The sequence below is a fragment of the Carlito syrichta genome, unplaced genomic scaffold (genome assembly GCF_000164805.1).
Source record: "Carlito syrichta isolate Samal-C Ts95f unplaced genomic scaffold, Tarsius_syrichta-2.0.1 Scaffold136360, whole genome shotgun sequence".
Taxonomy (NCBI): Eukaryota; Metazoa; Chordata; class Mammalia; order Primates; family Tarsiidae; genus Carlito; species Carlito syrichta.
This window is the reverse complement of record NW_007080456.1, coordinates 65709-93417: the sequence shown is the minus strand read 5'-3', so window position 1 is coordinate 93417 and position 27709 is coordinate 65709. Positions and strand designations below refer to the sequence as shown.

General features: G+C 59.5%; 1 protein-coding gene and 1 long non-coding RNA gene across 2 annotated transcripts in view; one reads left to right on the top strand and one right to left on the bottom strand.

Moving 5' to 3' along the window:
* Positions 1-27709, bottom strand: part of RASA3 (RAS p21 protein activator 3) — a 66932-nt gene that overhangs the window by 19101 nt on the left and 20122 nt on the right. The window contains exons 3-9 of the mRNA XM_021708406.1: positions 27413-27507; positions 15798-15874; positions 9380-9460; positions 8964-9036; positions 4798-4874; positions 1604-1708; positions 178-334 (exon numbers count right to left, since the gene is read on the bottom strand). Of these exons, the coding sequence (XP_021564081.1) occupies positions 178-334; positions 1604-1708; positions 4798-4874; positions 8964-9036; positions 9380-9460; positions 15798-15874; positions 27413-27507 (665 nt within the window). The remainder of the gene's footprint in view (positions 1-177; positions 335-1603; positions 1709-4797; positions 4875-8963; positions 9037-9379; positions 9461-15797; positions 15875-27412; positions 27508-27709) is intronic.
* LOC103251135 lies at positions 24818-25371 on the top strand. The gene is made up of 3 exons (XR_503708.1): positions 24818-24907; positions 25051-25158; positions 25318-25371. It is a non-coding gene; the product is annotated as an uncharacterized LOC103251135 (long non-coding RNA).

Here is a 27709-nt window from a genome sequence, read left to right as displayed (position 1 = left end):
CAGGGGTAGGTGGGGCTGGGGGGGCAAAGGTCGGGGGGAGCCTTCAGGGCAGGGTGGGGCCGAGCCAGGGGCAGAGTCCCGGAGGCGGCAGGGCAGGCCGGTGGAAGGGACCGTGGCCGGCTACCGGCAGGCTGTCAGGGCTGGGCACACGCCACCAGCACGGGTGTGGACAAATACCTCCACGTCCGCCGACCTGAGCAGCAAGTCCCGCAGGGGGCTGTAGTAGTCGGACGAAAACACGTGGTCCTCCGTGTACACCACGTTCAGCCTCAAGGACCCCAGGTCGTCCGGCTTCAGGCTCTTGCTGCCGGTGTCTCGGGGCTGCAGGAAGTACCTGGGGATGCACGGGAGAGGCCGGTGAGGCGGCAGGGTCCCGGTGCAGGCTCTCCGGGGCCGGGCTGGCCCCCGACGGGGCGGTCACCTGCCAGGCTCCGGCACCGGGTTCCTGCAGGGCCCCGCAGGGTCCGGTCACCTGGGATGTTTCCCATCTAGGCCCCCGCAGCTTGGGTCACCTGGGCCTTCCTCACGGAGACCACTGAAGGGTCACCTGGGCCATCCTAGCCCCGCACAAGGTCTGGCCTCCTAGGTCCGTCCTGCCCTCCTGCAAGGCCTGGTCCCCTGGGGGTGCTCCCCGGGGTAGGGTTCCATTGGGGCTGATTACACAGAGCCATGGACTTAGAAGGTGAGGGGGCCTGGGGGAACGAGGGAGGATGCGGGCCTGGGTACTGGAGAGGCAGCTTGGTAATTCCCTGTGGAGGCCAACGCTCGTGGTAACTGCAGCACATTGAACCTGGACGATTTTCACAAGAGCGTTGGCTCTTGACATCTGAGGGGCGGTGGCCCTGCACTGGCAGGCTGGGCAGGCCACCTGGGCACGTGGCCGTTTCTGGCGGTGTCTCCTGACCGGCTACTCTCGGCCCTTGGGTTCCACCCAGGGCAGTCATGGGAACCCGCTGTGCCCTGAAGTCACTGGCCCGGCAGTTTATGTTCCGATGAGGCGGAACCTGTGTCCGAGGCACTTAACCGCCCAGCGTCCTCGAGGTCTCCGGGGCTGCGTCGGTCACGAGGGTGAGGCAAACCCAGCCTGGCAAACCCAGCAGAAGTGTAGTCCTCGTGGAGCCAAAAGACATGTGGGCCCACAGTCCCAGGGCAGGGGAACTCTGCCCCCAGCATGAGGCCGAGGGCAGCAGGTGCAGCAGAGGTGTAGACGTCCCTGTCCCCGAGTGGGTTCTGAGGCAGGCCAACACACCTCGTCTACAGGTGTAGACTGGAGGGGAGGATTTCCTGAAACCACAGGGCCTTGCCAAGCGCCAACAGGTGGTGCTGCTGAGGCCGAGGGTGAGACCAGACGCACCCCCACGTGGGGCGTGTGCCCCAGCTGCTTGGCCCCGTGTCTGCCCCCAGGGCATATTCCACTTGAGGCTGCCGTCATCCTTGCTCCCGCTTCTCCATCCCAAGGCTCTGGCACTGCCTGTCACCGCACTCGGTGGCCACCTGATGCCTCCCCTCACCTCCGCCCCGAGAGCCAGCTGGCACCACGTGCAAAGCGAGAGACCACTGGGCCCCACAGAGACGCCGCGGTCTGCGGGCGCCACCTCCTTACCACGCCTCGTGGGAGCTGGACTGCCGCAGGACCATCAGCGGGATCCGCAGCTCTCCCAGGAACTCGTCTCCGAACTTGAGGTTGCTGGCATTCCAGAGGTCCACTCTGCAAAGACAGCGGGGCACAGTCCGGCCCCAGAAGGGAGGACGGCAAGCAGGGCCACAGGCCCGCGAAACCTGGAGCCCTCGCTCCTCCACAGGGAGCCTCAGTGAAGGTCTCAACCATACGTGTTTAAATACGCCACGGCAAGTCTCGGCGAGGTTCTAGACCAGGCACGTCTAACCCACATCCAGCCAGGACAGGCAGCGATGCAGCCCCACAAAGTCTTTTAGCATCTCGTGTTTTCAGCATTATTTCCTTCACGGCCCCACGTGCAGCTCCATTCTTGAAGTTCGCAATCACGCCGCCCTTGTGACCTCGCTTTCTGGCAGCCCGTACCTTTGTGGGCCGCTGTTTTTAATACGGAGCTCACACCTAGAGCACGATTTGAACCAACTTTCTGACCCTGAGCACCTTGCGAACTCACTGGAACCGCGTCCCTGTCCGTCGAACGAGACATCGATAGATCAGTTGCCCCAAAACAAGGCAAATTTTCCACTCGTTTTCGATCGCTCTCATTTTTCTAAACTCCATCATAAAAATGCTTTGCGAAATAGGTCTCATCGTGTGTACGCTAACCATGCTGTGAAACTCAGGGGCAGCCCGACAGCTCCTCCTGCTCCAGCCCGTCTGCCCCCTTTGCCCAGGACAAGTGAGGCCCAGGAGCAGCTGTGGCCGCCCCCTCCACGGGCGAGCCCAGCCACCAGGTTCTGCGGGCGGCCGCGTGCTGCCCAGCGCCCAGACTGGCCGCCTCGAGCTGCAGGGCCCAGCTCGCGGGTGAGGACAGCACCTGACCCGGCGGCGAGGCTGCGCGTGAGATGGCTCGGCGAGGCTGGCTGTCTCCTGCCAGCCCTCGCTCTCCACCCACAGGAATCACGACCCCGGGGCCAGCCACACCCGCGGAAGGCGCACGGCAGGGTCACGCGTGGCCGCACACCGAGCATGCGTTCAGAACCTCTGCGCATCCAGCCCCAGCATGTGGAGCATCCGGCTGTTGGAGGCGCAGGCCGCTCCCTGATCTGGCTTCCCAGCATGCAACGCTCACGTTCCCTCAGATCCGGGCAGTGGGACTGCATCTGACGGACGGACGGGCGCACGCAGCTGGGGGTGCAACCACAGGCTGGCATACCAGTCATGCTTCACAGCCTCGGCCTTGGGCTGGAAACCCCGCAGGCAGGGCAGGCCACGCCGTGGCAGTCTGGACGTCGAGGTGGGAAGGGAAGATTCTAGAAGAGGGACTGCTCTGTGGCCCCTGCAAGTCCCAGTGAGTGCAGTTGCATGGTAGAACGGACGCTCCCCCGGGATGGGTGCACATCAGGAAACGTGTGTGGGGGTGGTCAGAGGGTCACAGACAGGAGCCGATGTCCCCCAGGAGACACGAGTCGGGTTCTGTGATCTGCCCGTCCACACTTGAGAAACAGGCGCTTTTTGCTTTTAACACGAGAAATGTTTAAAGCATTTTTGTATGCCCTCAAAAAAGTTTAAAACTAGGACTTCACTCTTGAATTCACAGCTCCATCTGGAAAGAAACCAACAACATCGCTTCCTCCTCTTCACAAGACAAAGAGGAACCTGGGAGTTCGAGGGCGGAGGACAGTCCACAGGGCTCCCTCAGGCACCTAGACAGGGCCATGGCGCCTCCAACTCAGAATTCGGAAGCCCTGGGAGGGAAGGTTTAAGCTGGAAACACTTAAAAACTTTTCTCAAAGCAAGAGAGTCCGGAGAGGACGCTCCCTCAGGAAGGGCGGTGAGGAGGGAAGGGACGCGGGGCTGGGTGGCGCCCACAGGCTCACAGTGAAGTGAGGCGCCAGGGTGGCCCCCAACCGCGTGCCTGTGGAGTTTCTAGTGGAGCCTCTCGCTCCCCGGGACACCCAACCCTACAGGGAGCAGGCTCAGACCCTGCACACTCCGGAAAAACCCCTGAAGTTCTCAGACTTCAGTGAGAGACCGAGGTGGGCCCTCACGGCAGGGCCGGGCCATGTGTGGTGACTCTCCCCTGACCCTGAGCTTCTCGGGCAGGCGGGGAGAGGCACTCGGTGGGCCGCCCTGGAAAGGGAGCGGGACCGCCGTCGGACGGCCAGCGCATCCCCGAAACGACCCAGATGAGCGCAAGTGTGTCGCAGGCTCAGCCACGGACGTGCTTCGGAGGGAAATGCCTCTGCAGTTCCTGCACGCCCCTTTCTTTCTGCACGATGTGGAAGCCAGCGGGGTCTGCCTCTGACCCTCCAGTGACAGAGCACTTGTGGGTGCAGAAGGAAGGCAAAGAGGAATCCCCGGCTTGCTTTCATTGCGAGCAGGAGCCCAGCGGGGCCCAGGAAGGAGATGCTTGTGGCCCCCCTCCCCCAAAGCTCTGCGTCCACAGGACCATGGAACTTTCTAGAAATGGACTGAACTGGCTCGTCTCCTCCTCTGGTCCTTCGAACTCTGAGTATGAGAACATGCGCGCTCCTAAGCAACCCACATGTCAGCCCCATTTCCTCAGGGGCCCTGGGATGCCACGGAAGGAGGACGGGGCACAGGCGGACACGTGAGGAAGAACATGTGCGAGCCGAGCTGGAAAAATAAACTAGGGTCACACAGGAGTATCCTACGGGAGTTGGTGCTTAGCACCTTCCAGTTGGGACAGGAGCCCCTCGAGGGCCTGAGCCTGGAGGAGGCGGAGCCCAGGGTGCCTTGAGGGGTCCCGCTCAGCCAGGGATGGGTGCTGAGACCCTCCAGGTCCTGTAACCTGGGGGGTGAGGGTGCAGACTGTGCACAGCAGACCTGGAACACGACTCAAAGTGCCTGGGACCACCGCCAGCCGGAAGTGTCTGGCGAACGGAACCTTCCAGGCTCCGAGGACTGACTCTCCCGACCGTCCCTCTTAGAAGACAGCACAGGGTGGGCCGTAAAAGCACGGGCGGGCGTCACTTGTGAAGTGTCTTCCCACCCCCCGGGCATCCAGCACGTTTACGACAAAGGCCCTCACTGCAGCCACAGTGCGCCGCTGAGGTCCCCACCTCTCTCCTCGCTGGCGCCTTTGGAAGCAACAGTCAAACAAAAGAGGCGAGCTGAGGCGAACACTGGCAAGCAGGCGGCCACGCCTGGTTTCTCACCTGACTTCGAGTTTGTCCACGTCTTCCTCCTCAAAGTCAAAGTGCGACTTCTTGCTGTAGCTGCAGGGCCTGGTCACCTAGAGCCAGACGGGAGACAGGCACTGAGCCCCGCAGGATGGAGCTTGGACCGGGCTCACACGTGACAGAGGCCCAGGGTGGGCTCGTGTGAGACAAGGGCTCAGGCCTGGACTCACGTGAGACCGTGTCTTGGGCCAGGTTCATGGGTGACAGGGACCCGGGCCTGGCTCGCACGTGACAGGGGCTCGGGGCTGGGCTCACGTGAGACTGGGGCTCGGGGCCGGGATCACACGTGACAGAGACCCGGGGCTGGCTCGCACGTGACGAGGATCAGGGCCAGGCTCACATGGGACAGGAGCCTGGAGCCAGACTCACACGAGACAGGGACCCGGGGCTGGCTCATACGTGACAGGGGCCCAGGGCCGGGCTCACAGGAGACAAGGGCTCAGGGTTGGAGTCACCTGAGAGGGACCCGGGGCTGGCTCATGCGTGACAGGGGCTCAGGCTGGGCTCACACTGCGCCCTCCTGTCCTGGAAGGGGCCATGCCACCCGCCCTCGAGAACGGCTGCCACCAGGCAGGATTTGGAGGTGGGCCTGGTTTCCTGATGGCTGGGCCTTCCAGCACCTTCCACTCAGCACCCTGAAGGGGACAGACCCCAGGGCCGCTTGGGCGGGAACCTGCCCCCAGCCACACACAGCCACAGGCTGAGTCCCAGGGATTCACGGGCAGGACGCCGGCCACAGGGTTCCGGGACCGCGCCTCGAACCACAGACACCCCGGGACGGGCCTCTCTGCCCGGTGGGTCCCCATTCTTGCTCCCGACGCACACAGCAGTGATGGCCGGACAGAGGCAGCCACTGCACGTCAAGCTCAGCTCCTGGAGTGTCTGCGGTTTCCTTTCTCAGTATGAAGCCCTGCCTCGTAGGCAGGTGGGAGGACCCCGCACCGGGGGTGAGGCCTGCCCAGCAGCCTTGGGGAAGGGGTTAAAATGGGGCAGTCAGGGACCTGCTACTCTCCTGACGGTTTAGGGTCCTGAGTTCTTTTTTTAAAATTTTTTTTAATTTTTATTTTTTTGAGTTGGAGTCTCACTCTGTCACCCAGACTGGAGAGCAGTGGCCGTTCCTGGCCACCGCAGCCTCGACCTGCTGGGCTCCGGCGATCCTTCTGTCTCTGCCTTCCGAGTAGCCGAAATTACAGGCGCGCGCTACCACGCCCGGCTGATTTTTTGATTTATTGTAGAGACAAGGTCTTGCCGCCCAAGCGGGTCTCGAACCCGCGGGCTCAGGCGATCCACTCACCTCAGCCTCCCAAAGGCGCAGGATGACAGGCTGAGCCACCGAGCTGAGTTCTTTAAAAATCAAAAAGGAGCGGAGGCACGAAGGAGGGACCTTGAGCCACACGTGGGACCGGGACGCCCCAGGCCGGCGGCCGGCAACAGAGCGAGATGCACCCCGTGGGCTCGGAGGCCGCCGAGCATCACGACTCCCAGCTCCACTGCAGCCACTGCCCGTCCTGCGCGAGGCCTCCCTCTGCCTGGCCTCCCGCTTCCCTCCTCGAGGGGTCGGTAGGGGGATGGGTGAGGGCCTGGGTTCTGATCCTGAATCTGACACGAGGCCACGCTGCTTAAACTGCCTGATCGCGAGCGCTGGCTTTCTACGGGGAAACGAGCAAACGCCAGCCCATGGCAGGGCAGTGCTCTGTCGGGGGAGGGCTGGGGACGCCTCCCTCCCCCGCACGCCCCGTCCCCAGGTTGGCCTCCCAGCCGCCCTGCTACACCACGCCCCGTCAGTCCCGGCCACTCTGCCTCCAAGCCAAAGCCAGAGCCACCTGGGCCGTCCCTCATCCCGGCTCAGCCCGGAGGCTCCTCGGGCGACCGTATCTCCGGCTGCAGCCTCCTCCCCAGGCCTCCAGCCCCACCTGCCTCCTCACGGAACTCCTGGGCCACTCGCTTCCCGCCCCAGACCGGGGAGCAGCCCCTGCGGCCCCGCCCAGCAGCTCCCGGCACCTCTTGGCAGCTCCCAGCTCGGGCCACAGTCCCACGCCTGGCTCCTCCTCTGTACGGGTATCTCTGCAACGCCACCTCCTCCGGGAAGGCCCGGCTCCCCACCTCACGCCCTCTCCACGGCACCGTCACGGTGCCTTCACGTGGGCTCGTCTGCCCAGGGTCACCGCCCACATGGGCCCACACCAAGCGCAGGCCTGGTCTCTTTTCTTCCCCATCTTATGACCAGCCGAGCACCAGTACATCTGTGCAGTGGACGGGCAGGCTCTTACAGAGTCAGAAGCCCTTTCGCGTGGATACTCAGGGGTTTTAGATGAGTCCAGCTGCAATCCCGGAAGAAAACGGCCTGGGAGCGGCTCTGGTGGAAGCGGAGCGTCCGCTCTTCTGGGGCTGCCTGTGGCATGCGCCCACCCACAGCCCAGGCCGCGCTCGCTCTCTCCGCCGGGCCGGGCTGCGTCAGAACCAGCAGGCCAGAAGGACGGAGGGGAGCCCAGGGAGAGGTCGTGGCTGCCGCGCGCGGCGGAGGCATCGAGTCAGAGGGCGCGGGCTCCAACAGCCAGGCCAGCGAGGCTGGTGCCGGCGGGCCCCCACCAGGCCGGGCCAGGTCCAGGCCTCCCGGGGGCGGCCGTCCAGACCCGGCTTTCCCACGTGTCCGCAAGTCGCTCACTGAGTCGAGCAGGCTGAGCCCCGCCTTTGCCAAGCGAGGCAGAGACCACACGGAGCGGGCGAGGAGGAGGTGGGCCGCCGTGCCTCCCCTCTGGGCCACGTGCGTTAAAAGTGCACATGGAGGGCCACCGGCCTGACCCGACACGGAGCGCCTGCCGCGGGGCCTCCACACTCCGGGCGGCAGCTTCGTGCGTCTTCCTCCTAGGAGCCCGCCCAGCCTCTGGGCCCCCGTGGCCGGCGGGACACGCGGCCCTGGCTCCTCTGCTGGACTTAAAGTGAGGGTCACACCAGGGGGGGACGGCCATCCTGCTGCGTCCCCTCACGCTGCCCCAGGGCCGGCCGGCCTCCCCAGCTCACGGCCCTGCGGGCCTCAGAGCCAAGCATCCCGCTCGGCCTGCACCCCCGCGGCCTCCTGGGCACGAGGCACGCGTGCGGGCCCCGTCTAACTGGCTCCCTGCAGCCTCCTGACACGCTGCACACACGTGTGCTCCATGTAACCTGTTCCCCTGCAGACTCCTGACACGCGGCACACGTGTGTGCCTGTCTGGTCTGTTCCCCAGTCTCAAGACACGCTGCACACGTGTGTGCCCAGTCTAACCTGCTCCTTGCAGCCTCCCGACACGCTGTACACATGTGTGCCCCCACCTAATCTACTCCCCCACAGCCTCCCGACAAGCCGCACATGCGTGTGCCTAACTTGCTCCCCCGCAGCCTCCTGACACGCAGCACACGTGCCCACGCCAGAGGGGGCCCCGCCCCACACTCTGCCCAGGTGCCCAGGCTCTGGGGGGCCCACCCGGCTCCCCCTGGCACGACGGGTCGTGTCCCTGTCCCCGAAGCTGCGTTGCAGGTCCTCCTAGCACCCACTGCACCACTCCGCAGCAAGCTCCTGAGGACGGGGCTGGAGCCCCCCGGGCTCCCTCCCCGGGCCTGGCACTCGCCAGCACCCAGGGGACATGAGGCGGGAGGCACAGCTGCCTGAGCACTGCCCAAGCGGTCCCACACTCGCCTGGCCACATTTCATGTGCTGCCCTGCGGGCCTGGCACCCTCCGTGCTGCTAATTTTGGTGTTTCACGTTCTGAGAGCATCTCTGTGTCTGAATCATTTGCTTCAAACCCTCACAATTTCCGGCGAAACACGCCTCCCACCCACTCTGGGAAGCTTGGGTGGAGCAGCCAGAAAAGCAAAAAACCCCAAACCAAATAAACAACGAAAAGCCCCCGTCCTGGTAAGTGACTTATTAGGCACGCATTTGTCAGCTTCCAGCCCCCGTCCGGGCCAGCTGGGAGGCAGCCCCCGGCCTTCCTCTCCAGGGAGAGGCGGACAGTCCCAGGGAGTCAGCGAGCCCCGCCCGCCGGGATGGCCGAGGCCGAAGCTCCCAGAACCTCCTGAGGGGCGGATTGGAGCTGCCCCCAGACTTTCTGCCCTCGTGTCCTGGGTGCGGGGTGCAACGGACACTCATTCGCCAGCCACCAACCTCAAAATAGAACACCTCGTCAAACTGGGGGTTGTTGGTCTTCTTCTTCACTTTAGTCTTCCTCGCTTCTGACCTGCGATCAAGAGAGGAACGGGGAGGGTTGCAGCAAGATCTGTCGCCCCCAGCTCTCTCGCCTGAAAGCTGAGCCCCCACACGCACAAGGGACTTACTGCCTCTGTTTATCTTACAACATTTCTGGGTGTCTCCAACCCAGCGGTATGCAAATCAGGAACCTTTATGGAGCCAAAAATACCCCGGGTGAAGAACACAAGAGCTCCCTTTTTTACAAGGCAGTTTTAGAGCCATGAAGGAAACGAGAGGAAGTGACAAGCACGTTCCCCCCAAAGCCTGTCCTCTCGCGCGGGGCCCGCCCCGCCCGCAGGCCCGGAACCCGGCCCACCGGGGAGGGGACTTGCCTGAACGGTCCTGCCAACGTCACGGTGGCGTACGGGTCGCACTGCCCGTTCACGATGGGGAGGCCTTGGCACTCGATGACGCTGAGGAGAGAGCAGAGGGCAGCGGTTGGCAGGGAGAGCAGGCCCCGGGCAAGCCGGGCCTATTTGCGGTGAGAAGGCCCTGGACTTCACAGTGAGAAAGCACTCAACAGTGCCGGAGAGAGCGCAGACAGCCCTTGGCTTTGTCTGCGGTCTCAGGGCTCGGGGTGGATGCTGTCTTGTGCCAGCCACCTGGGGGCTCTGTCCACCGAGCGGTACCGGACATGTCGGAAAACACTCGTGGACGTCTGGGGAGGGAAGGGTGGGGCGTGCCATGTTGTGTCGAGGGCCGATGGCTCCGGAAGGGGGCGGCTTCACCTTGTGACCTCCGGGACGCATGGGCCTGGACCCTCCCCGGAGGGCAGCAGGTCGTGCGCTTCCCATGGGCCAGACGGTGTCTGGGCGCCCACACCGGCCACCATGCCCGGCAGGCTTGAGCGGCAAGGGCAACTTCTGATTCCAAGGCACAGAGGGAGACGCCAAGGCTGCAACCCGTCAAGGGCGTGCACAGCCGACGGACGAACGCCACAGCCTGCACCCGCCCACCCACCACACCACACAGGCCTTCCAGCCGGGAGGCGCCATGTCACACTCCACGAGTCTCCTCGCTCTCCTGCTCCCACCTGCGGGCAGAGGACCACTGCGGTGGCTCGTGGCTTTCCCTAGGTCCTGGCACAGTAGCACTGGCTACTTCAACGTCCTTGTCGGCCGATCCCATTGCCTCTGTCATCCCTGGGTCTGTTTCCAGGGATGCTTTTCCCCCAGGTCATGGGTCGTCTCTGCCTGCTTCTTGGCCTGCCAGGTTTTGAGTGGCTGCTGGGCGCTGTGAACTCACGAGAGTGTCCAGGTTCTGTGGTCCTGGAAGGCACGAGGCTGCCGGGTTTTGTTCTCGGATGCTGTCGAGGTTCTTGGGTTTGGGATGATCCTTCTGAGGGCCCTTTCCCCTCTTCTCTTGCCCAAATTCCTAATGAAAGGGCCCGGGAGGTCACCCCGTAAGCCATAAGATGGGTTTTTATTGACCCTGTGTATTGTCAACTGATTCAGGCAGAACGTCACATCACAGCTGGAGAAGGAAGCCAGGCGCGTCTCCTGGCGGCATCTGCCTGTGTGGAGTGCCTTTCCCCGGGCTCCCCAGAGGCGCCGGGCATTTTCCGCGTATTCCCGCTCAGGGCTGCCACCTCTGGAGCTTCCTCCACACGTCCAGGAACTGGGCTCCTCATCTCCCGTCTGCGTTTCCTTCACTGACAGCAAAATTCCTCAGACAGAGCCTGGCCCCCACGACTAACTGCCGACCAGGAAACCTCCGAGGCCCCCGTGACCGCAGCCTCTGCGTGGAAAGGGTCTGCCTTTCTGGCTGAGTCAGCGTGACTCGCACGGGTGTGGATCACGGTTGCTGAAACCTCTTCGAGAGGGATGTGGCCAGGCTGCAGGCCAGCCACCTTGGAGGCTCTCAGGACCTCTTGGGGCTGCGTCTCAGGCCTGGGCCACTCCCAGGGGCTCAGAATAACCCTCTTCAGGCCTGCATCGGGCGGAACTTGGAATTCTTCTGTTGTCAGTTTCAACTCTTGTCGAAGCTTTCTCAGGGGACCTAGGGACACCTTGGCCCCAACATGAAGGCGGGGCGTGGCGCCGGCCCTGAGAGACCGCAGGGCTCTGCACCGGGCTGGGGAGGCTCCCAGAGCTCCCAGTCCCCGTGAGCGCCGCAGAGCCAGTCCCCAAAGCTCCCCTGCCAGAGCCTGTGGCATACCACGCTGCACCAGCAGGCGCCTCGGAACTCAGCAGACACGTGGAGTTCAGCAGGGCGCCCCTCCTCAGACTCACCCTGGCGCCTCAGACTCCCTGAACCCCGGCCTCTGGCTCCGGGTCACCGGCCAGGCTCTGCCCCTCCCCACCGCCCGGGCTCTGTGCCGAGAACCCACTCCAGGCTGGAGCAGGGCCATGGGAGGCGCGCCCTGTTGGCATCCCGTGGGGGGGGAGACCTGTTGGCTTCCCTCCCACAACTGTCCCATGTCTGAAGGAGCATGTGTGACTGCGTGTTCAGCTTTTCAGTCGTTCGAGGGCGAGAGTGAATCCAGCCTCTCGTCTCATGGCCGTCAGAAGTAGAGTCCCAGCCCGGCCTCTGAGTCGGTTTGGGGACACAGACGCCTCATCGTGCCCCCTCCAGCCGCTGGACATTCCATTTTCTCGCGGCTGCTGGGAGCTGGAGGACACCAGGCCCTCCCCTCCCTCTCTGGCCGCCGTTCTCATGAGCACGCCGGGCTCCTCCTTTATATGTGGGGCTCTGAGAGCCCACAGGACGTCTCCCCGTGAGGGACGTGGGTGCCCTCCTCTTCCACACGTCTGGGGCGGTGGCCGTGCCACGCTCTGCCGGGAGCTTCCTTGGATGCCCTGCCTCTCCCCCTGTGCATGTTGTTCTTTCAGAGCTCCTGCTAGATAAGGGTGAGCGTCGTGGATCGATCTACTATTTCTATTAGCTTGACCCAGGCTTTTTCCATTGTTCCTCTTTTTCCTCTGTTCTCTGGAATATTTCTGTTCTCCTCCCAGATTATTTACTTGGTCTTTGGTTGTCTTCCTCCCTCAGTGTGCCCACCAAACACATATCTGCTCATCATTAATGCAACTTCTGTCCAGCTCTGGGCACTGTTCCGGCACGTTCAGGGAGCAGGAACAGAGCTGGAGGGAGAGAGAGCAGCCCCGAAGCTCACGCTGACGTGGCCGGCTCAGCAACAAAACAGTGAGACGAGAAGTGGCAGAAGTGTCATGCGTGGTATGCCAAGGAAGGAAATAAACTAGATGACAGAGAAACACTGGCGGTGGCCAGCCCTTTCCTCCAGGCGAGGTCTCAAGGACAAGGGGTCTTCCCTCGAAGGGGCGGCTCCAGATGGGACCATGAGGCAGGCAAGGGCCACCTGGGCCTGGAGAGGTCTGTGCGTTCCAGCTGAACCAAGGTTCTGAGCTGAATGCAGATGAGCTCTGTTGATGGGTGACTGTGAAAGGCTCAGAATGGCTCACAGCGGAGACGCTCCAGCAACAATGAGCTCACACACTTGGACAGCACCGTGGCATGTACCGGAGGCAGTCTCTCCACGCCTCACTTCCGAGAGGCGAGGCAGCCTCTGGCGGGCGTCTGGGGGACGCGTGAGTGCGTCCCTCACTCCTACTCGCGAGGACCATCCGGAAAACGCGCTCCTCTCTCATTCGAGGCAGAGACAGGCTTCTGGCTGTGGTTACATAAAGACACCCGAGAGCAAAAGGAGCATCAGTGTTCCCACCACAGCGTGCAGGATGCACCGACTCCGAGAAGAACGGCGCTGGCCTCTCCCCCTCACGGCAGGGTCCTCGGTGGCACGGCTGCACGACCTTGGAGGCTGGGGACACACGCCCACAGGGCTGCACGGCCCCGGGGGTTGGGTCACATGCTCATGGGAGCTGCACATTCTTGGGGATTGGGGATGGACACGCATCAGGGTTACACAACCTCGGGACCTTGGGACACACACTCATGGGGGCTGCACACCCTCAGGGTCTAGGGACTCACTCCCTCAGAGGCTGCCCGAGATGACGGAAAGCACACGCCTTGCTTTAATACAGGCATATTTCCACAGACACACCTGCCTAGGGCCAATCCTACACAGGACGAACTCCAGGAACAGACGCGAATCCCAGGCACGGAAGGACAGGAGGACGCCGCACCGGCCATCCTCAGGAACCACCTCGTGCCCAGAGGGGCTCGAGACCCCAAGGGACCCATAAGCTGGCTTGCGTGGAGCTTGATGCACAGGAAGAAGCACAGTGTCTCACCCTGGCATCTGTGGGCCTCGACGGTTCAGCCTCCGACACAGCTGTGCCTCGAGCGACAACCCCGGCCAGAAAATCCCATCCGCTTCTCCTCCCTTCCCTCCACTTGGCCACGTGCTGGCGCCTTCGCTCGCCGCCCCCAGGAGCAGGTGCCTCCCAGGACCCAAAGCTGTCTCAACACGGCCTGGGCTGTGGACGAGGCCAGCCACGGTCACACCTGGGGTCATCCAATCCCCAGGGCTGGGCTTGGAGGGCTTCCTGCCCCAGGAAGAGGTAGCCGCTGGCTCACACCTCCCCCAGGTGTCCTCTCCTCAGGGCTGGCTTTGGAGGGATTCCTGCCCTCAGGAGGGAGCCAAGGATAAATATGCCCTCAGTTTCTTTTTCTGTTTGCAATTTCCTAATAATGAAAAGTAACATATTTATTGGGCTTGGGATCTTTATTGGGCTTGGCTGGAAAACAGGTTGTTTCTGGGTGGCGTCCCCAAGGCGGGACAGTCAGCCAGCAGCAAGCGTGCAGGGCTGCATGGCCAGTGTCCTCAGCGGCCGCTCGGGTATCCAAGGCAAGCCAGGGCACCTGCACGTTCTCTAAACTCCTGAGGGATTCTAAGGGCGCTAAAGGTGGAAGGTGCAGCTGTGAGCACTGTGCAGGGAGTCACTGAGCACACGAACCAGTCTCCCCTGACCCTTCCTGAACTGCTCCCACCCCACTGGGTCCTAGCTTCCACTCGCAGCCTTGGCACGAGGCGGTGCTGGCGCACTTGTGGCCGCCCTGCTCCAGCTGTCCGGTCCTCTTCTTTCCTCCCAGCTGGGAGACCTGTACTCCCCCGACGCTGGCACCATCGTGGACTCAGTGGCCTCACTGGCACGGGGCCAGCCCCCAGTGTATTTTTGCAACCAATGTAGTAAATGCTGAGAGGCAGGATGGGACCTTCACTGCTCCCTGGGCAGCGCCGCCCTGCCCACTCAAGGTGGCAGTCAGCACCTTACAACCCGCCCCTCCGGCACTGGGGGGACATGCCACACACCCAGCAGAGAACATCAGCCCAAACCCATGAGAAACGCACATATGCAGATGTCTGGGAAGATGTCTAGCTACCCGTTCTGCCTAAAACCTGCTCCCAGGCGGAGGTGTGAGCACCGTGTCCTTGGCCCTGGAGCAGCCACAGGCAGGAGCCGCCCTTGCGCCGGCACGGCTGGTCCTGCCCTCCGTGACCTTTCCGGTCTCTGGGGGCGAGGGCTGTTGCCACATCCGGATGATTCCCCTGGCTCTCCGGCGCCCTCGGGGCTCGTGGGTGCTGCCTGGCTCTCCTTCTTTCCCCTGGCTGAGAGCTCACAGTCTTGTTCCTTGCGAGGCTCATATGAACCGGCCTCCTGCGCCTTTCGAACAAGGGCGTCAGCCTTTAAAAAACACCGGTGGCGAGTCTCCTCTCCCTGCTGCTGGACCCGATGGTGGCGAATGCTTTCGTGGAAGAGCACCGGTGAGCCTCGCCCCACGCGCCGGGCCTGCTCCACTCCCGAGTTCCCAGCTGCGACTCGGCCTGGTGCGTGAGCCACTGCCACAGCCCAGCAGCCTGGACGGACCCCGGGCCGTCCTCAGCCATCAGGCTGGACAGTCTCAAGGCAGCGCTGAGGGCCGCAGTGCAGGGACCCCGGGGGCAGCAGAGAAGGGGCCCCCCAGCCTCCTCCGGCCTGCAGGGGCCGGAGGGCGGTGCGCCAAGCCCGAGCCTGAGTCCCTGTGAATCTCGCGGCAGGGGAAGAGCATTTCTGGTCATGAATCTGGCGACCGATCTCGGCCCAGGTGAAGAGCGCCTGAGCCTTTGACCGTTTCTTCGGGACGGGGACAGAGGAGAGGGTGGCCTTTCTGAAAGGGCTGGCGGGGTGGGGAAGAAGCCCACGCGGGAAGGCCAGAGGAGGGACCCTACAGCCTGCCGGTGCATCAGGGCACGGCTTGAGGACAGATCTCAGCTGGGCGTGTCCTCCAAGGCCCACGGCTGGGCTGGTTTTCAGCAGGTGAGCAAAGTAGTGTGTGCACATCTGCACGCCTTCTGGAGGCCTGGCTTCCTGCAGACGAAAGGGGTTCCCGTCCCCCCACCCCACGTACAGAGCCCTGCTGTGCAGTGCCAGGCTAACGTCAAACACAAGTACACGCCTCACGCCTCACACACACACATACGTCCACACACTCCCACTCACACACACACACACACACCCCATGCATCCCAGCTAGAAAGCTCCCTGGGCCCGGGGGGAGGCCTGAGTTCAAGCCCTCTGACTCGGCCTCCTCGTCGCTAAGGCCCGGAAGCCACACCCACTCCTGGCTTCATGGAGCCCCGAGCGCTGGCTGTGTGCAAAAGCCCCAAACACCCCGTCTCGGGGTGGGCATCTGCTTTATTGAGGATGTCTGAAAAATGAGACAGAACTCCTAAAAACAACACAACTGAGCCCGAAAATTCGAAATGTCTCTTTAAAGCACCCGGCCGTGCTTCTGGGCTCAGGCATGTCACGCACGCAGACGCGGCGCTGGCGGGGCGATGTATCTTACCGTGTGGCCAGCTTGTGGCAGACGACGCCCGTGTCTGTGATGACCTCGCTCAGCCTCAGCTCCAGGTGGACCTTGCCCTGCAGGTGCAAGGACAGCGTGTCACCAAGGGAGGGACCACACGTGGCCGGGACGCATAGCCGCAGCCTCAAGTGCCTCGCGGATGCAAGGCGACCCAACCCTGGGGTGCCCGGCGTGCACGGCCCGCGCACTGCAATCCTGGCCTCAGGGCCACGTGGCCTTTCTCCAGAAAACGCAGACAATAGGGCTACGCGACCCCACGCCCAGCCGCACGTGCTCTGCCTCGGAAGTGAGTGTCCAAATGAAGAAGGAAAGGTTATTCTGCCAAGCTGCTCTCAGGGGCACTGTGTGCGCTAAGCCGCTCACATGTCCACTTATGTGACTGGACCTCGCTGGCAGACACCCTACAGCTCACAGGTGGGCAGCAGGGTGGAGCCCAGGGAAGGGGTGCTGTCTCCCGGATGGGACTGCACCCTTCCCTCACTTACACCCACTGCAGGGGAGGCCCAGGGGGAGACCCCGGGAACCTCGGGGTGCTGCTCACGCAAGCCAGGCTCACGGACACTTCCAGAAGGACAGGAGCGAGGCGGCTGGCCTGCAAGCCAGGCTGCCCCAGGTGTCCACCTGACTGTGGCAGTTTGCTCAAGGTCACGCAGCCTGGGGGTGCTGAGTGGGCGGGACGTACAGGCCCACCCAGGATGCCAGAAGGGACAGAGGAGCCTGGAAAAAGAGACGAGACAATCACAGAGTCATGCGTACGTCACACACGCTGTCTACACGGATAGGGTCAAAATTAAAACTTTGTAACTAGAAAAAGGAGGCTGGACTGGATCACGGCCAAGGTCCTGACTAAATATTCTGACTCTCCAGCTTGGGGAGAGCCCTCCAAATGCTGCCGTGTCTCAAAAGAAATGGGACCAGAGCCACTGGCAAACGGCACAGGCACTGACCTCACCCGCTGCCCAGGCCTGCTGCATCTCAGAACGGCATGTGGTGCCTGTGATGGCTGCTGGTCGCAGGGCACTGCCACCTTCCCGGGCAGCTCCGGGAGATGCCTGCTCTGTCGCCCCCCAGCAGGTTCCCCTCCTGGGGCTCAGTCTCTACCTGGGGCCATGCGACCAGGCGGGCACTGTGTTTACGGAGGGACCAGGAGGTCCCGCCATGCCTGCTGGATCCCGGGTGCCTGACACTGGCGCAGTTTCCGTAGCACGTCGGTCTCTCTGCCTGGCTGCACTCAGGCCCAGACGTGACCTCGGAGACCCCCCGGAAAGCGCTCAGCCCCGCCTGGGGCCGCATCACTAAGTCGAGAGGGGAGGGAGGGTCGGGGAGACAAGGGCACTGATGGCCCCTGCGGTGTGGAGAACACCCGGGCTAGAGCAGGCCCTCGGAACGAGAACCAGAGGCCCAGTCCCTCCTTCAGAAAGCGAACCTGAGCCAGGGCTTGGGGCTGGCACATGGGGTGCCCCCCCACGGGCACACCTCGAGGCCACCGCACCCTCTCGCCCGTGGTGCCACCTCTCGTCCCCACAGGCACACCTCGAGGCCACCGCATCCTCCCGCCCGTGGTGCCACCTCTCGTCCCCACGGGCACACCTCGAGGCCACCGCATCCTCCCGCCCACGGTGTCACCTCTTGTCATGGGCACACCTCGAGGCCACCATGCCACCTTGCCAGAAGTGTCACTGCTCGTCCCCATGGGCACACCAAGGCCACCCAGCCCTCCTTCCCAGGGCCTCCCCTCCCCTCCCCACGGGTGTGTGGTTTGGCAAGTGCACGGTGCCATAGACAGGACCGGCAACTTCCCACCCCGGGCCTCCCTCCCTCAGAGCAGACCGAGCCTGCCTGCTGGCGGGACCCTGGGGGCCAGGGACCACTGAGCTCAGAGATGAAGCTGCTGGCCAGGGCCGGGGCCCGCCCGCCTCACGGGGAGCTGCATGGAGCTGTCATGGCAGCCCACGTGCTGGGACACACCAGGGGAGGTGGCCAGGCTGTGGGGATTGGCCCCCGCGCCCCTGGGCTCCCAACAACATGCGGGGTAGCCCCGGCCCAGGCAGGAAGCAGACCCAGGCCCAGGAGCCGGTGCCTGGCCTCAGCCGCCAGACCCTGCCAGCCCTGGGCTCATCCTCCAGGCCCCTCCCTGGGGCTTGTCCCGCCCATGAGAAGACAGAGTGGCAGACAGGCAGGGGCGGGTGCTAAGACAGGGACCTCAGCACCAGCAGCCACATGGCATCACAGGGCTGGGGACACCCTCGGTCCTGCATCTGCCGAGGGCCACGTTGATTAAGCACCTGCAGATCCGAAGGCTCCACCTGCGGTGCCCACGTGAAAGGGACTGGCCTGCAAGGCGGGGCGGCGGGCGCCTCCCACAGGGCCACGGAAACAACCCAGGCCAGAGCCACCGCCGCTGGGCGCCCACCGGGGTGTGTCCTGCCTGGGGCTGGGGGGGGCAACTCTCCAGCGCTCCGTGGCAGACTCCAGGGCAGTGACTGAGACGGCTGCTCGGCCACGCCTGCACCCACCTGGGCCGGAATGGGCCGGCTCTCTCTTGCCTGCCCAGTCCAGTGCAGCTGCAGACAAGGGGAGCGACGGGACCTGGGGGTCTGAGCTCCTGCCACACACCACGGGGTCCCTGGGCCGTGGGGACCCCAGCCCCTCCCCAGCCGGGCTCTGCCGTGGAGACGTGCAGGAAAGGAGCCCTGAGCCACGCCAGCCGCCCTTTCCTGGGACCCCGACCCTCACAGGTTGGGCAGCTGGCAGCAGGTGGGACAGGAAGGGCCCAGGGCAAACCCGCAGCTGCTGACAGTTCCTGGCCGCCCTGCCCGCTGACCTTGACCCTCAGATCCCAGACTGCGGCCAAGGCGGGCCTCGCCCCACCCCCAGCTCCTGGGCCTCCCTGCACAGCAGGTCACCTGCAGCCTGAGGTCCCCTCCCCAGAGAGGGAGCTGAGAACTCACACTTGGGGCGCCGGGGCGCCTGTCCCTGCACAAACCCAGACGGTGCCACAGGGACACAAGACTGGGATCCCCAGTCACATCCTCAGAGCAACACTCACCAAGGAGGAGCCATCCCCCCCCCGCCACCCCTGCAGGGGCCTTCATCCACTGGCGCCTCCCCCTGGCCGGAGACTACGGCTGCCATGTAGCTCACCACATCTCGGCTCAGGGAAGGCCTGACCCTGTTAGCCCAAGCACCAGTCACCAGCACTATCCCAGCCACAGCGGCCACACGGGACGCCGGGGGCCGTGCAGGTACCGGCACAGGACTGCCGCAGCTGGCAGGTGAGAATCGCACCGCACCAAGGCTGTACATAACCAAGGGAACCCCATAGGGCCGACGTCAGCCCCCTGCCAACCACAGATAGGAAGAAATTGTCTACTCAAAAGAGAAGGAGCCAGAAAAATAACTCTGACAATAGGAAAAAACAGAGTTCTCCGACACCCCAAAAGACCACACCAACTCTCCAGTAACGAACCCTAACCAAAATTAAATTGTTGCATTAATTGTTAAAGTAATAATTCCAGACACAGAATTCAAAAGTTTGATGATAAAATTGGACAAGGAACTTCAGGAGAAAACTGAAAATCAACATCAAGAAATTAAAAAAACTATTCAGGACATGTATGAAAAATTCTCCAAAGAGAAAGATAGACACACATACACAAAACAAGCTGAAATGCTGGAAATGAAGAAAGTATTTAGGGCAACCCCTTTGGGTCCCCTTCCACTGTGGGAGCTTTCTGTCGCCTTAATAAATCCTGCTAGCCGGGCTCGGTGGCTCAGCCTGTAATCCCACGCCTTTGGGAGGCTGAGGTGAGTGGATTGCCTGAGCCCGCGGGTTCGAGACCCGCCTGGGTAGCGAGACCTCATCTCTACAATAAATAAAAAAATCAGCCGGGCGTGGTAGCGCAGGCCTGTAATTCCAGCTACTGGGAAGGCTGAGGCGGAAGAATCACCGGAGCCCAGCAGGTTGAGGCTGCGGTGGCCAGGAGTGGCCACTGCACTCCAGTCTGGGCGACAGAGTGAGACTCCGACTAGAAAAATAAAATAAAATGAAAAAAATAAATCCTGCTTTCTCAAAATAAAATATAAAATAAAATAAAAAAGAAAAAGCATTTAGGGAAGTAAAAATTGCAGTGGAAAGTTTTAAAGGGAGACTAGAAAAACCAGAAGAAAAGATCTCAGACCTTGAAGACAAGGCTTTTGAATTAACTCAATCACACAATGATAAAGAAATAAGAATCAAGCGACTGGAACTAAGTCTCCAAGAAAAATGGGATTATGCAAAACGTCCAAACCCAAGAATCCTAGGTGTTCCTGAGGAAGAAGAGAAAGTAACAAGTTTGAAAAATTCACTTGAGGGAATAACTGAGGAAACTTCCCTGGCCTTTCCAGAGATCTAAGCATCCAGATACAAGAAGCTCAAAGAACCCCCAGAAGATTAATGTAAGAGGGACATCCCCAAGGCACACAATCATCCAGCTAAGCAAAGCTAATGTGAAAAGGCGATCATTTTAAGAGAAGTGAGACAAAAGCATCACATAATTCACAAAGGTAAACTTATCAGACTGACAGCAGACTTCTCAGAAGAAACCCTGCAAGCCAGAAGGATTGGGGCCCCAGTTTCAATTTCCTCAAACAGAATGAATGTCAACAAAACTAAGTTTCATAAATGAAGGAGAAATGAAGTCCTTTGCAAACAAGCAAATGCTGAGGGATTTGACACTACTGGACTGGCTCTACAAGAAATATTTAAAGGAGTTCTAAATAATGAGACAAAAGGTCGAAATACACCAGTAGAAAAACACTGGAAATAATAAAGTCCACAGACTTTGTGGAATGCCAACACAAGAGAGAAAATAAATAAACAAGCAACTAGATAACAACCAGTATATGAGTAGAACAGAACCTTGCATGTCATTATTCACTCTGAACATAAATGGTCTCAATGACCCACTAAAAAGATACAGAGTAGCAGAGTGGATTAAAAAAACTCAACCCAGTTATCTGCTGCCTTTAAGAGACCCACTTAACTCACAAGGATTCCTATAGTCTCCAGGCAAAGGAGCAGGGGAAAATATTCCACACAAATGGAAACCAAAAATGAGCAGAGTAGTCATTCTCAAATCAGATAAAACAGACTTTAAATTGACAACAGTAAAAAAAAGGCAAAGATAGTTATTAAATAATGATAAAGAGATCAATTCAATGAGAGGACATAACAATAACACCAGAGCTCCCAGCTTTATAAAACAAATTCCACTAGACCTAAAAAAAGAGAGATAGTATAGTAATAGTGGGAGACTTCAACACTCCACTGACAGCGATAGATCATCAAGGCAGAAAGTCAGCAAATAAACATTGGAGTTAAACAGGACTCTAGGGCAAAGGGAATTAACAGACATCTACAGAACATTCCATCCTAAAACTACAGAATATATATGTGTGTGTGTGTGTGTGTGTGTGTGTGTGTGTATTTTAGTTAGAGTCTCACTCCGTTGCCCGGGCTGGAGTGCAATGGCATGCTCATGGCCCCTCCAACATTGACCTGCCGGGCTCCAGCAATCCTTCACCTCAGCCTTCCAAGTAGCTGGAAATACAGGTGCATGCTACCACACCTGGCTAATTTTTTTTAAAAATTTATTATAGAGATGAGGTCTCGCCGAGCTACCTGGGCTGGTCGCAGGCTCAGGCAATCCATTCGCCTTGGCCTCCCAAAGTGCTAGGATTACAGGCTGAGCCACCGACCCAGCCCAAAATATGTGTTTTTTTCATCAGCACATGTAACATTCCCTAAGACAGACCATACGATAGGCCACAAATCAAGTCTCAATAAATTCAAAAAAATAGAAGTCATAACAAGCACCATCTCAGACCACAGTGGAATAAAACTAGAAATTAACTCCAAGAAGAATTCATAAAACCAAATAAAGTCATGGTAGCTAAGTAATTTTCTCCTGAATGATCCTTGGGTCAGCAATGAAATCCAAATGGAAATTTCAAAATTCCTTGAAACGAATAACAACAATGAAATATGTCATCAAAACCTCTGGGACACAGCCAAAGTTCTGCTCAGAGGAAAATTTATAACGATTAAGGCCTATATTAATAAGACAGAAAGATCACACACTGACAACCTAACAGCACACCTCAGGGAACTAGAAAAACACAAACAACCAAATCCAAAGCTAGCTGAAGAAAAGAAATAATGATCAGAGCAGAACTAAATGAAACTGAACTTTTTGAAAAAGCAAAGGATCAATGAAACAAAAAGTTGATTCTTTGAAAAGATAAACAAAATTGATGGACCTCTAACTAGATTAAGAAATGAAGAGAGAAGATGCAAATTAGCTCAATCAGAATGAAAAAGAGACATTACAACTGATACAACAGAAATTCAAAAGATCATATCCAAGACGACTATGAACACCTTTATGCAAACAAACTACACAATCTAGAGGAAATGGAAAAATTCTCCCTCCCCCCAGACTTGAATCAGAAACCTGAGCTGACCAATAGTGAGTAGTGAGATTGAAACAGTAGTTGGAGTCTCCAACAACAACAAAAAGTCCAGGACCTGCTGAACTCGCAGCTGAATTCTACCAGACCTTCAGAGAACTGGTACCAATTTTACTAAAGCTATTCCACAGGAGTGAAGAGGAGGAAATCCTCCCTAACTCATTCTATAAGGCCAGTGTCACTCTGATGCCAAAGCCAGGAAAAGACAAAACAAAACTAGAAAACTACAGACCAACATCCCTTACGAACAAAGACACAAAAATCCCCAACCAAATACTAGCAAACAGAATTCAACAGCACATGAAAAAATACACCATGACCAAGTGGATTTTATCCCAGAATGCAAGGGTGATTGAATATGCGTAAGTCAATAAACCTGATCCACCACATAAACAGAATTTAAAACAAAAATCATACCATCATTTCAATAGATGCAGAAAAAACATTTGATAAAATCCAGCATCCCTTCAAAATAAAAACCCTCAGCACAACAAGCATAGAGGGAACATTCCTCAAAATAATAAAAGCTATATAAGACAAACCCACAGCCAGTGTCATCTCGAGCAGAGAAAAGTTGAACACATTCCCCCTCGGAACTGGAACAAGGCAAAGATGCCCACTTTCACCACTCCTACTCAACATAGTACTGGCAGTCCTAGCCAGAACAATCAGTCAAGAATAAGAAATAAAGGGTATTCAAATTGGAAAAGAAGAAATCAAACTATCTCTGTATGCCAGTATGATCCTATATGTAGAGAATCCTGAAGACACCTCCAAAAGACTCTTGGACTTGACAAATGAATAGCACTGCTATACACCGATTGTGACCAAGCTGAGAGTCAACTCAAGAACTTAATTTCATTTACGATAGCAGTCAGAAAGCTGAAATACCTAGGAATATATTTAACCCAGAAGGCAAAAGATCTCTACAAGGAGAACGACAAAACTCGATGAAAGAGATGGCAGGGGACCCAAACGGATGAGGACCATCCCGTGCTTACGGAATAGACGCATCAGCCTTGTTAAGATGCACATATTACCCCAAGTAATCCATAGATCGACTGCGATCCTGTTAAACTACCAAGGTCATTTTTCACAGAATTAGAAAAAACAATCCCCAAATTCATATGGAACCGAAAAGAGCCAGAACAGCCAAAGCAATCCTAAGCAAAAAGAACAGAGCTGGATACCCAAACACAGTCATCTCAACTTCCACCTGTGGAATCTGGAAGAAACGAGCACACTAAATCCAAGGTAAGCAGAAGAAAGGCAATCAGATCAGAAATACGTGAAACTCAAAACAGGAAATCAATGGAGAAAAAGTAAAGCCCAAAGCGGGTTTTGTGGAGAAGACCAACAAAACTGCTGAACCTCCAGCCAGGCTACCCACTCCTGGCCCTGCCCCTGCTGTGAGGCTGTGCTGGGGTCCGGGAAGCCGTGCGCTGGCCGAAACCCACAGACGCAGAGACAGGGCCTCGGTGCATACCATGGACTCGGTCAACAGCGTGCCAACATGGGGCCATCAGGTGTGACGTGGACAGGGAGCAGGCGGGCTGGAGGAGGCTGTGTGGAAACTGCGCCCTGCTCAATGCTCCTGCAGACAAAACTGCTCCCCCAAAAGTGTATTGATCGAAGAAAAAAACACCCGGTGGCCCTGTCCATTTTTCTCAGGAAGGCTTCCCCGTGTGGGGTGTGGGCGTGGGCACCCGCAGGGTGCTGGCAGAGGGACGTTCGCAGCCCTGCCCCATGCACACCACCCTTCGGCCACGTCTCCCGAGCTGGCCCCGGGCCGCGAGGCGAGCAGGACAGAGACGCCTCGGGTCGCAGAGGACAGCCGCGCCCCGCCCAGGGAGGAGACAGAGGCAAGGAGCAGCTCCAGAGGGGAGGGAGACCCGGCCTCGCCGGCCCCCTGCGGCTCCACAAACCCTAGAAAGGTGGAGCGCTGGGCCCTTCGTGGTGATCACCTGTCAACTCGCCGAATCCTGTTTGGATTCGGCGAGCCTGACGTACACAGCGTGACATTCCCAGAGACTCCAGGGAAGGCTGGGATTGCGGCCCCAGCAGCTGGCCCCGAGGTGCAAACGGAGGACTGAGCGGCGGGGAGTGTGGCGGGGGATCCCTGGGTGGATGGCGGCCGCTGGGGGCCGGCTGTGATGAGTCACAGGTCCCCGTGGGTCTCTGGTTACGTGATGCCTTGAACAACAGTTTAGTCAGAGGCTGACGTGATGCCTTGAACAACAGTTTAGTCAGAGGCTGGAGAGCCCACCGGCAACCGGTAGGCCAGGGAGGCGAGGGGAGCAGGGGAGGGCAGCCTGGGAGGGAGGTCGGGCAAGGATGGCACAGGGTCGGGGGATGGAAGGCGGCCGGAGGGCGGGCGGCAGGGTCCCTGCGGAGGGCGGGGGACCAGACGCTACAAGGACTGTGGCCCCCCTGCGGGGACACACTGGACAGCCGTGGTCAGCCTGGAGTCCGATCCCAGGAGCAGCCCACCCGCTGGCTCGTGCTGACATCGCCCGTGTCAAGACAGGGTGGCACAGGAGACGAATTCTGCAGAATAAAGTGACTCACCGAAAACGGTAAGAAGCGCCAGTCCCAGAAGGAAGCAAGACCATGTTTAGGTTGTCTTTTTCCCATTTCATGGCTCGTGGGTCTCTCGCACTGGCCCTGTTTTGGTGCTTTCTTTCCTGACGGTGACTTTTTTCTGTGAATTTCAGAGCAGACGGAGCCAAGAAACCATATTGCCACCCTCTGCCTTTCTAAAAACTGTCGACGTGACATTTCAAAAGGCAGCGGCAGCTGCAGAGGCGACGGTCACGGCACTTTAAAGGTCAGTCTGAGGGTGGGAGCCTCTCTCTTGTCCCCACGTTACACAGGCGACGCTCGGGCTGGTCTGCAGAGTGTCGGCGCAGCGCCTCCTGGACCCTGTGAGAGAGGGTCCCGCGGCTCGCCCTCCTGGCCTCTGGGTGACAGCTTGCCTGCCTTCCAGGACTCTACATGTCCAGAAGCGGGCACGTGAGGGCCACAGCCTTGGACAACAGGAGGGGACGAGGCACTCGACCACGGGCCTGAGAGCCGCCTCGCGACCTCACCATGAACTCTTCCGCTATCGCCGAGGGTGACACGCAATGGTCATGCAGACAGCTCTGTGGAGACACAAGTCTGTATCTTGACCATGGTGGCAGTGACACAATTCGTCAGGTGAGGAAGTCATGTAGAACACCTCAACAGCCAAAATGCAGAAGCAACCCAAGTGTCCATCAAGACGAATGGATGAGCAACACATGCTGTGTGTGCACACGTGTACACACACACACACACACACGCGTTAGGAAGTTGTGTAGAACACCTCAACAGCCAAAACGCGGAAGCAACCCAAGTGTCTACCACAGAGAAATGGGTAAACAATGGACTATCACGCAGCCTTTAAAAGGAAGGAAATCCTGACACGCGCTACAACATGGGAGACGCTTGAGGACACTATGCTGAGCGAAACAAGCCCGTCAGAAGAAGACAGATTGCTGTGGAGTCACTCAGAGCAGGCCCCTGAGTCATCCGGCTCATGGGGACGAGCAGTGGGTGGGGGCTGGAGGGACTGGGAGGGGTGGGCAGTGAGCGCTCACGGGGACAGGGCTCCCGTTCGCTCTGCAAGATGAAAGGTGTTCTGGACACAGATGGTCGTGTGGTCGCCCAACAGTTACGAATGTATTTAATTCTGTACTGAGCTGGGCATTCTGAGCAGTTAAGATGGTAAATCTTAGGATGCCTTTTACCATAATAAAGAACTGGGAAAACTGCACTGAATACACATGCCATACCTGTGTGCATGTAAATGGTGAAATCCAAAGCAACCCTGCGTAGTGGGCAAACGTCAGTGTCCCCAGCTGTGACCCATTCCAGTTACACAAGACGGAGCCATCGGGAAGACGCAGCGGGTCGGGCCCTTCCTGCGTGTATTTATGTGCAGAGAGAGAGCCCACGAACGCCAGTCATGCCCCTGTGTTCTACTTTTGTGACTTCCTGTGAATCTATAACCATTTCAAAATTAAATGAGGTAAAGAGCAAAGTCAAGAAACTGGAAAAGCTTCATCGGCAGGAAGGTCGAGCTGAAGTCCGGGGGAATGGCAAGCCCACACCCCCAGGTGCTCACCGTTCTGACACGGGGGCCTCCGCCATGCTGGTCCAGAGGTGACGCGCTGGGACCCAGGACACGGAAGGCGGGTGGTCCCAGCACAAGCTCCTCTCTGGCAGCACCTGCACCCTGGCCTGCCTGCACGTGGCTTCCAGCCACCAGTGGGCGGCGCAGCCCTGACCGGGGTGCTGGTTCACAGCTCCACAGACCTGCCCTCAGCTTCAAGGCCAGTTCTCAGTCCTGCTGTAATTACAGCACCTTTGAGCTCCCAGAGCGCCCGGGGCCCCTCGGCCCACATGCTCCTAGAGGCAGAGTTAATTCAGCAAGCCGGGCAATCAGGACGCGTCCCTTGGGGCAGTGCATCCCCAGGCATACCCTGGCGAAGCTCCCAGACTCCTGCGAGGCCTGGCCTCCCTCTGGCTGGGCTCAGGCCACATTGCAGATCGGCCCGTCGTGGCCCCAGGCAGGCCGGCAGCTGCGACCTCGACAGAGGGAGCCCTGACTCAGGGGACGGGTGGGGGAGGACGAGGGTTCCCGGAGGGCACCAGGCTGCCCGCTCAGACCTGGGACCACCTCCACCCCCAGCCCCCGCAGAATCGCTCTCGCTGAAGTTGCGGGCAGAGGCCTCGCAAGGTGCCTCCTTGGGGGATTTTGCCTGTGATATCACCCACCAGGTGTGAAAGCAGCAGATCCTGCCACCACACGGCACTGCACCAGGCGTTTTCCACACGAGGACGCGGAGGCCCACAGAGGACGGCCGGCCAGCCGGCCGAGCAATAACCACGGAACAGACACCTCGAGGGGCCAGACCCTGTCTCTGAGTGCCAACAGGTGAACGCTCACCACCTGCGATGCCATGAGCCATGTCTGTGTCTGTGGCCACAGGCGAGCCCGCCCGCCTCAAGGCCTCTGTCCCCGGGTCCCCGCCTCTGGGCCTGGCCACCGGCCTCACCTGCACCTCGGAGTCCGCGTCCACGTGCTGCAGCTGGAACCAGGTATCCCTGTTGTGGTACTTCTGCAGGTCCTCCTTCTGGATGGCCACCTTCCCTGCAACACACAACGGGGCGCGCGTCACGGCGGGGACAGGTCCCGGCCCCAAGGCTGCCGGCCGGCGTCGCTCTGTGACCTCCGCCACTTGTTCGGTCTCTTCCAAGACGGACAACCGGGTGAGGCGGCAGTCGGCCGTCTTCTTTGCAGCAGGGCTGGCAGGTGTGCCACGCCACGGGGAAGGTGCGCCCGAGCACGCTCA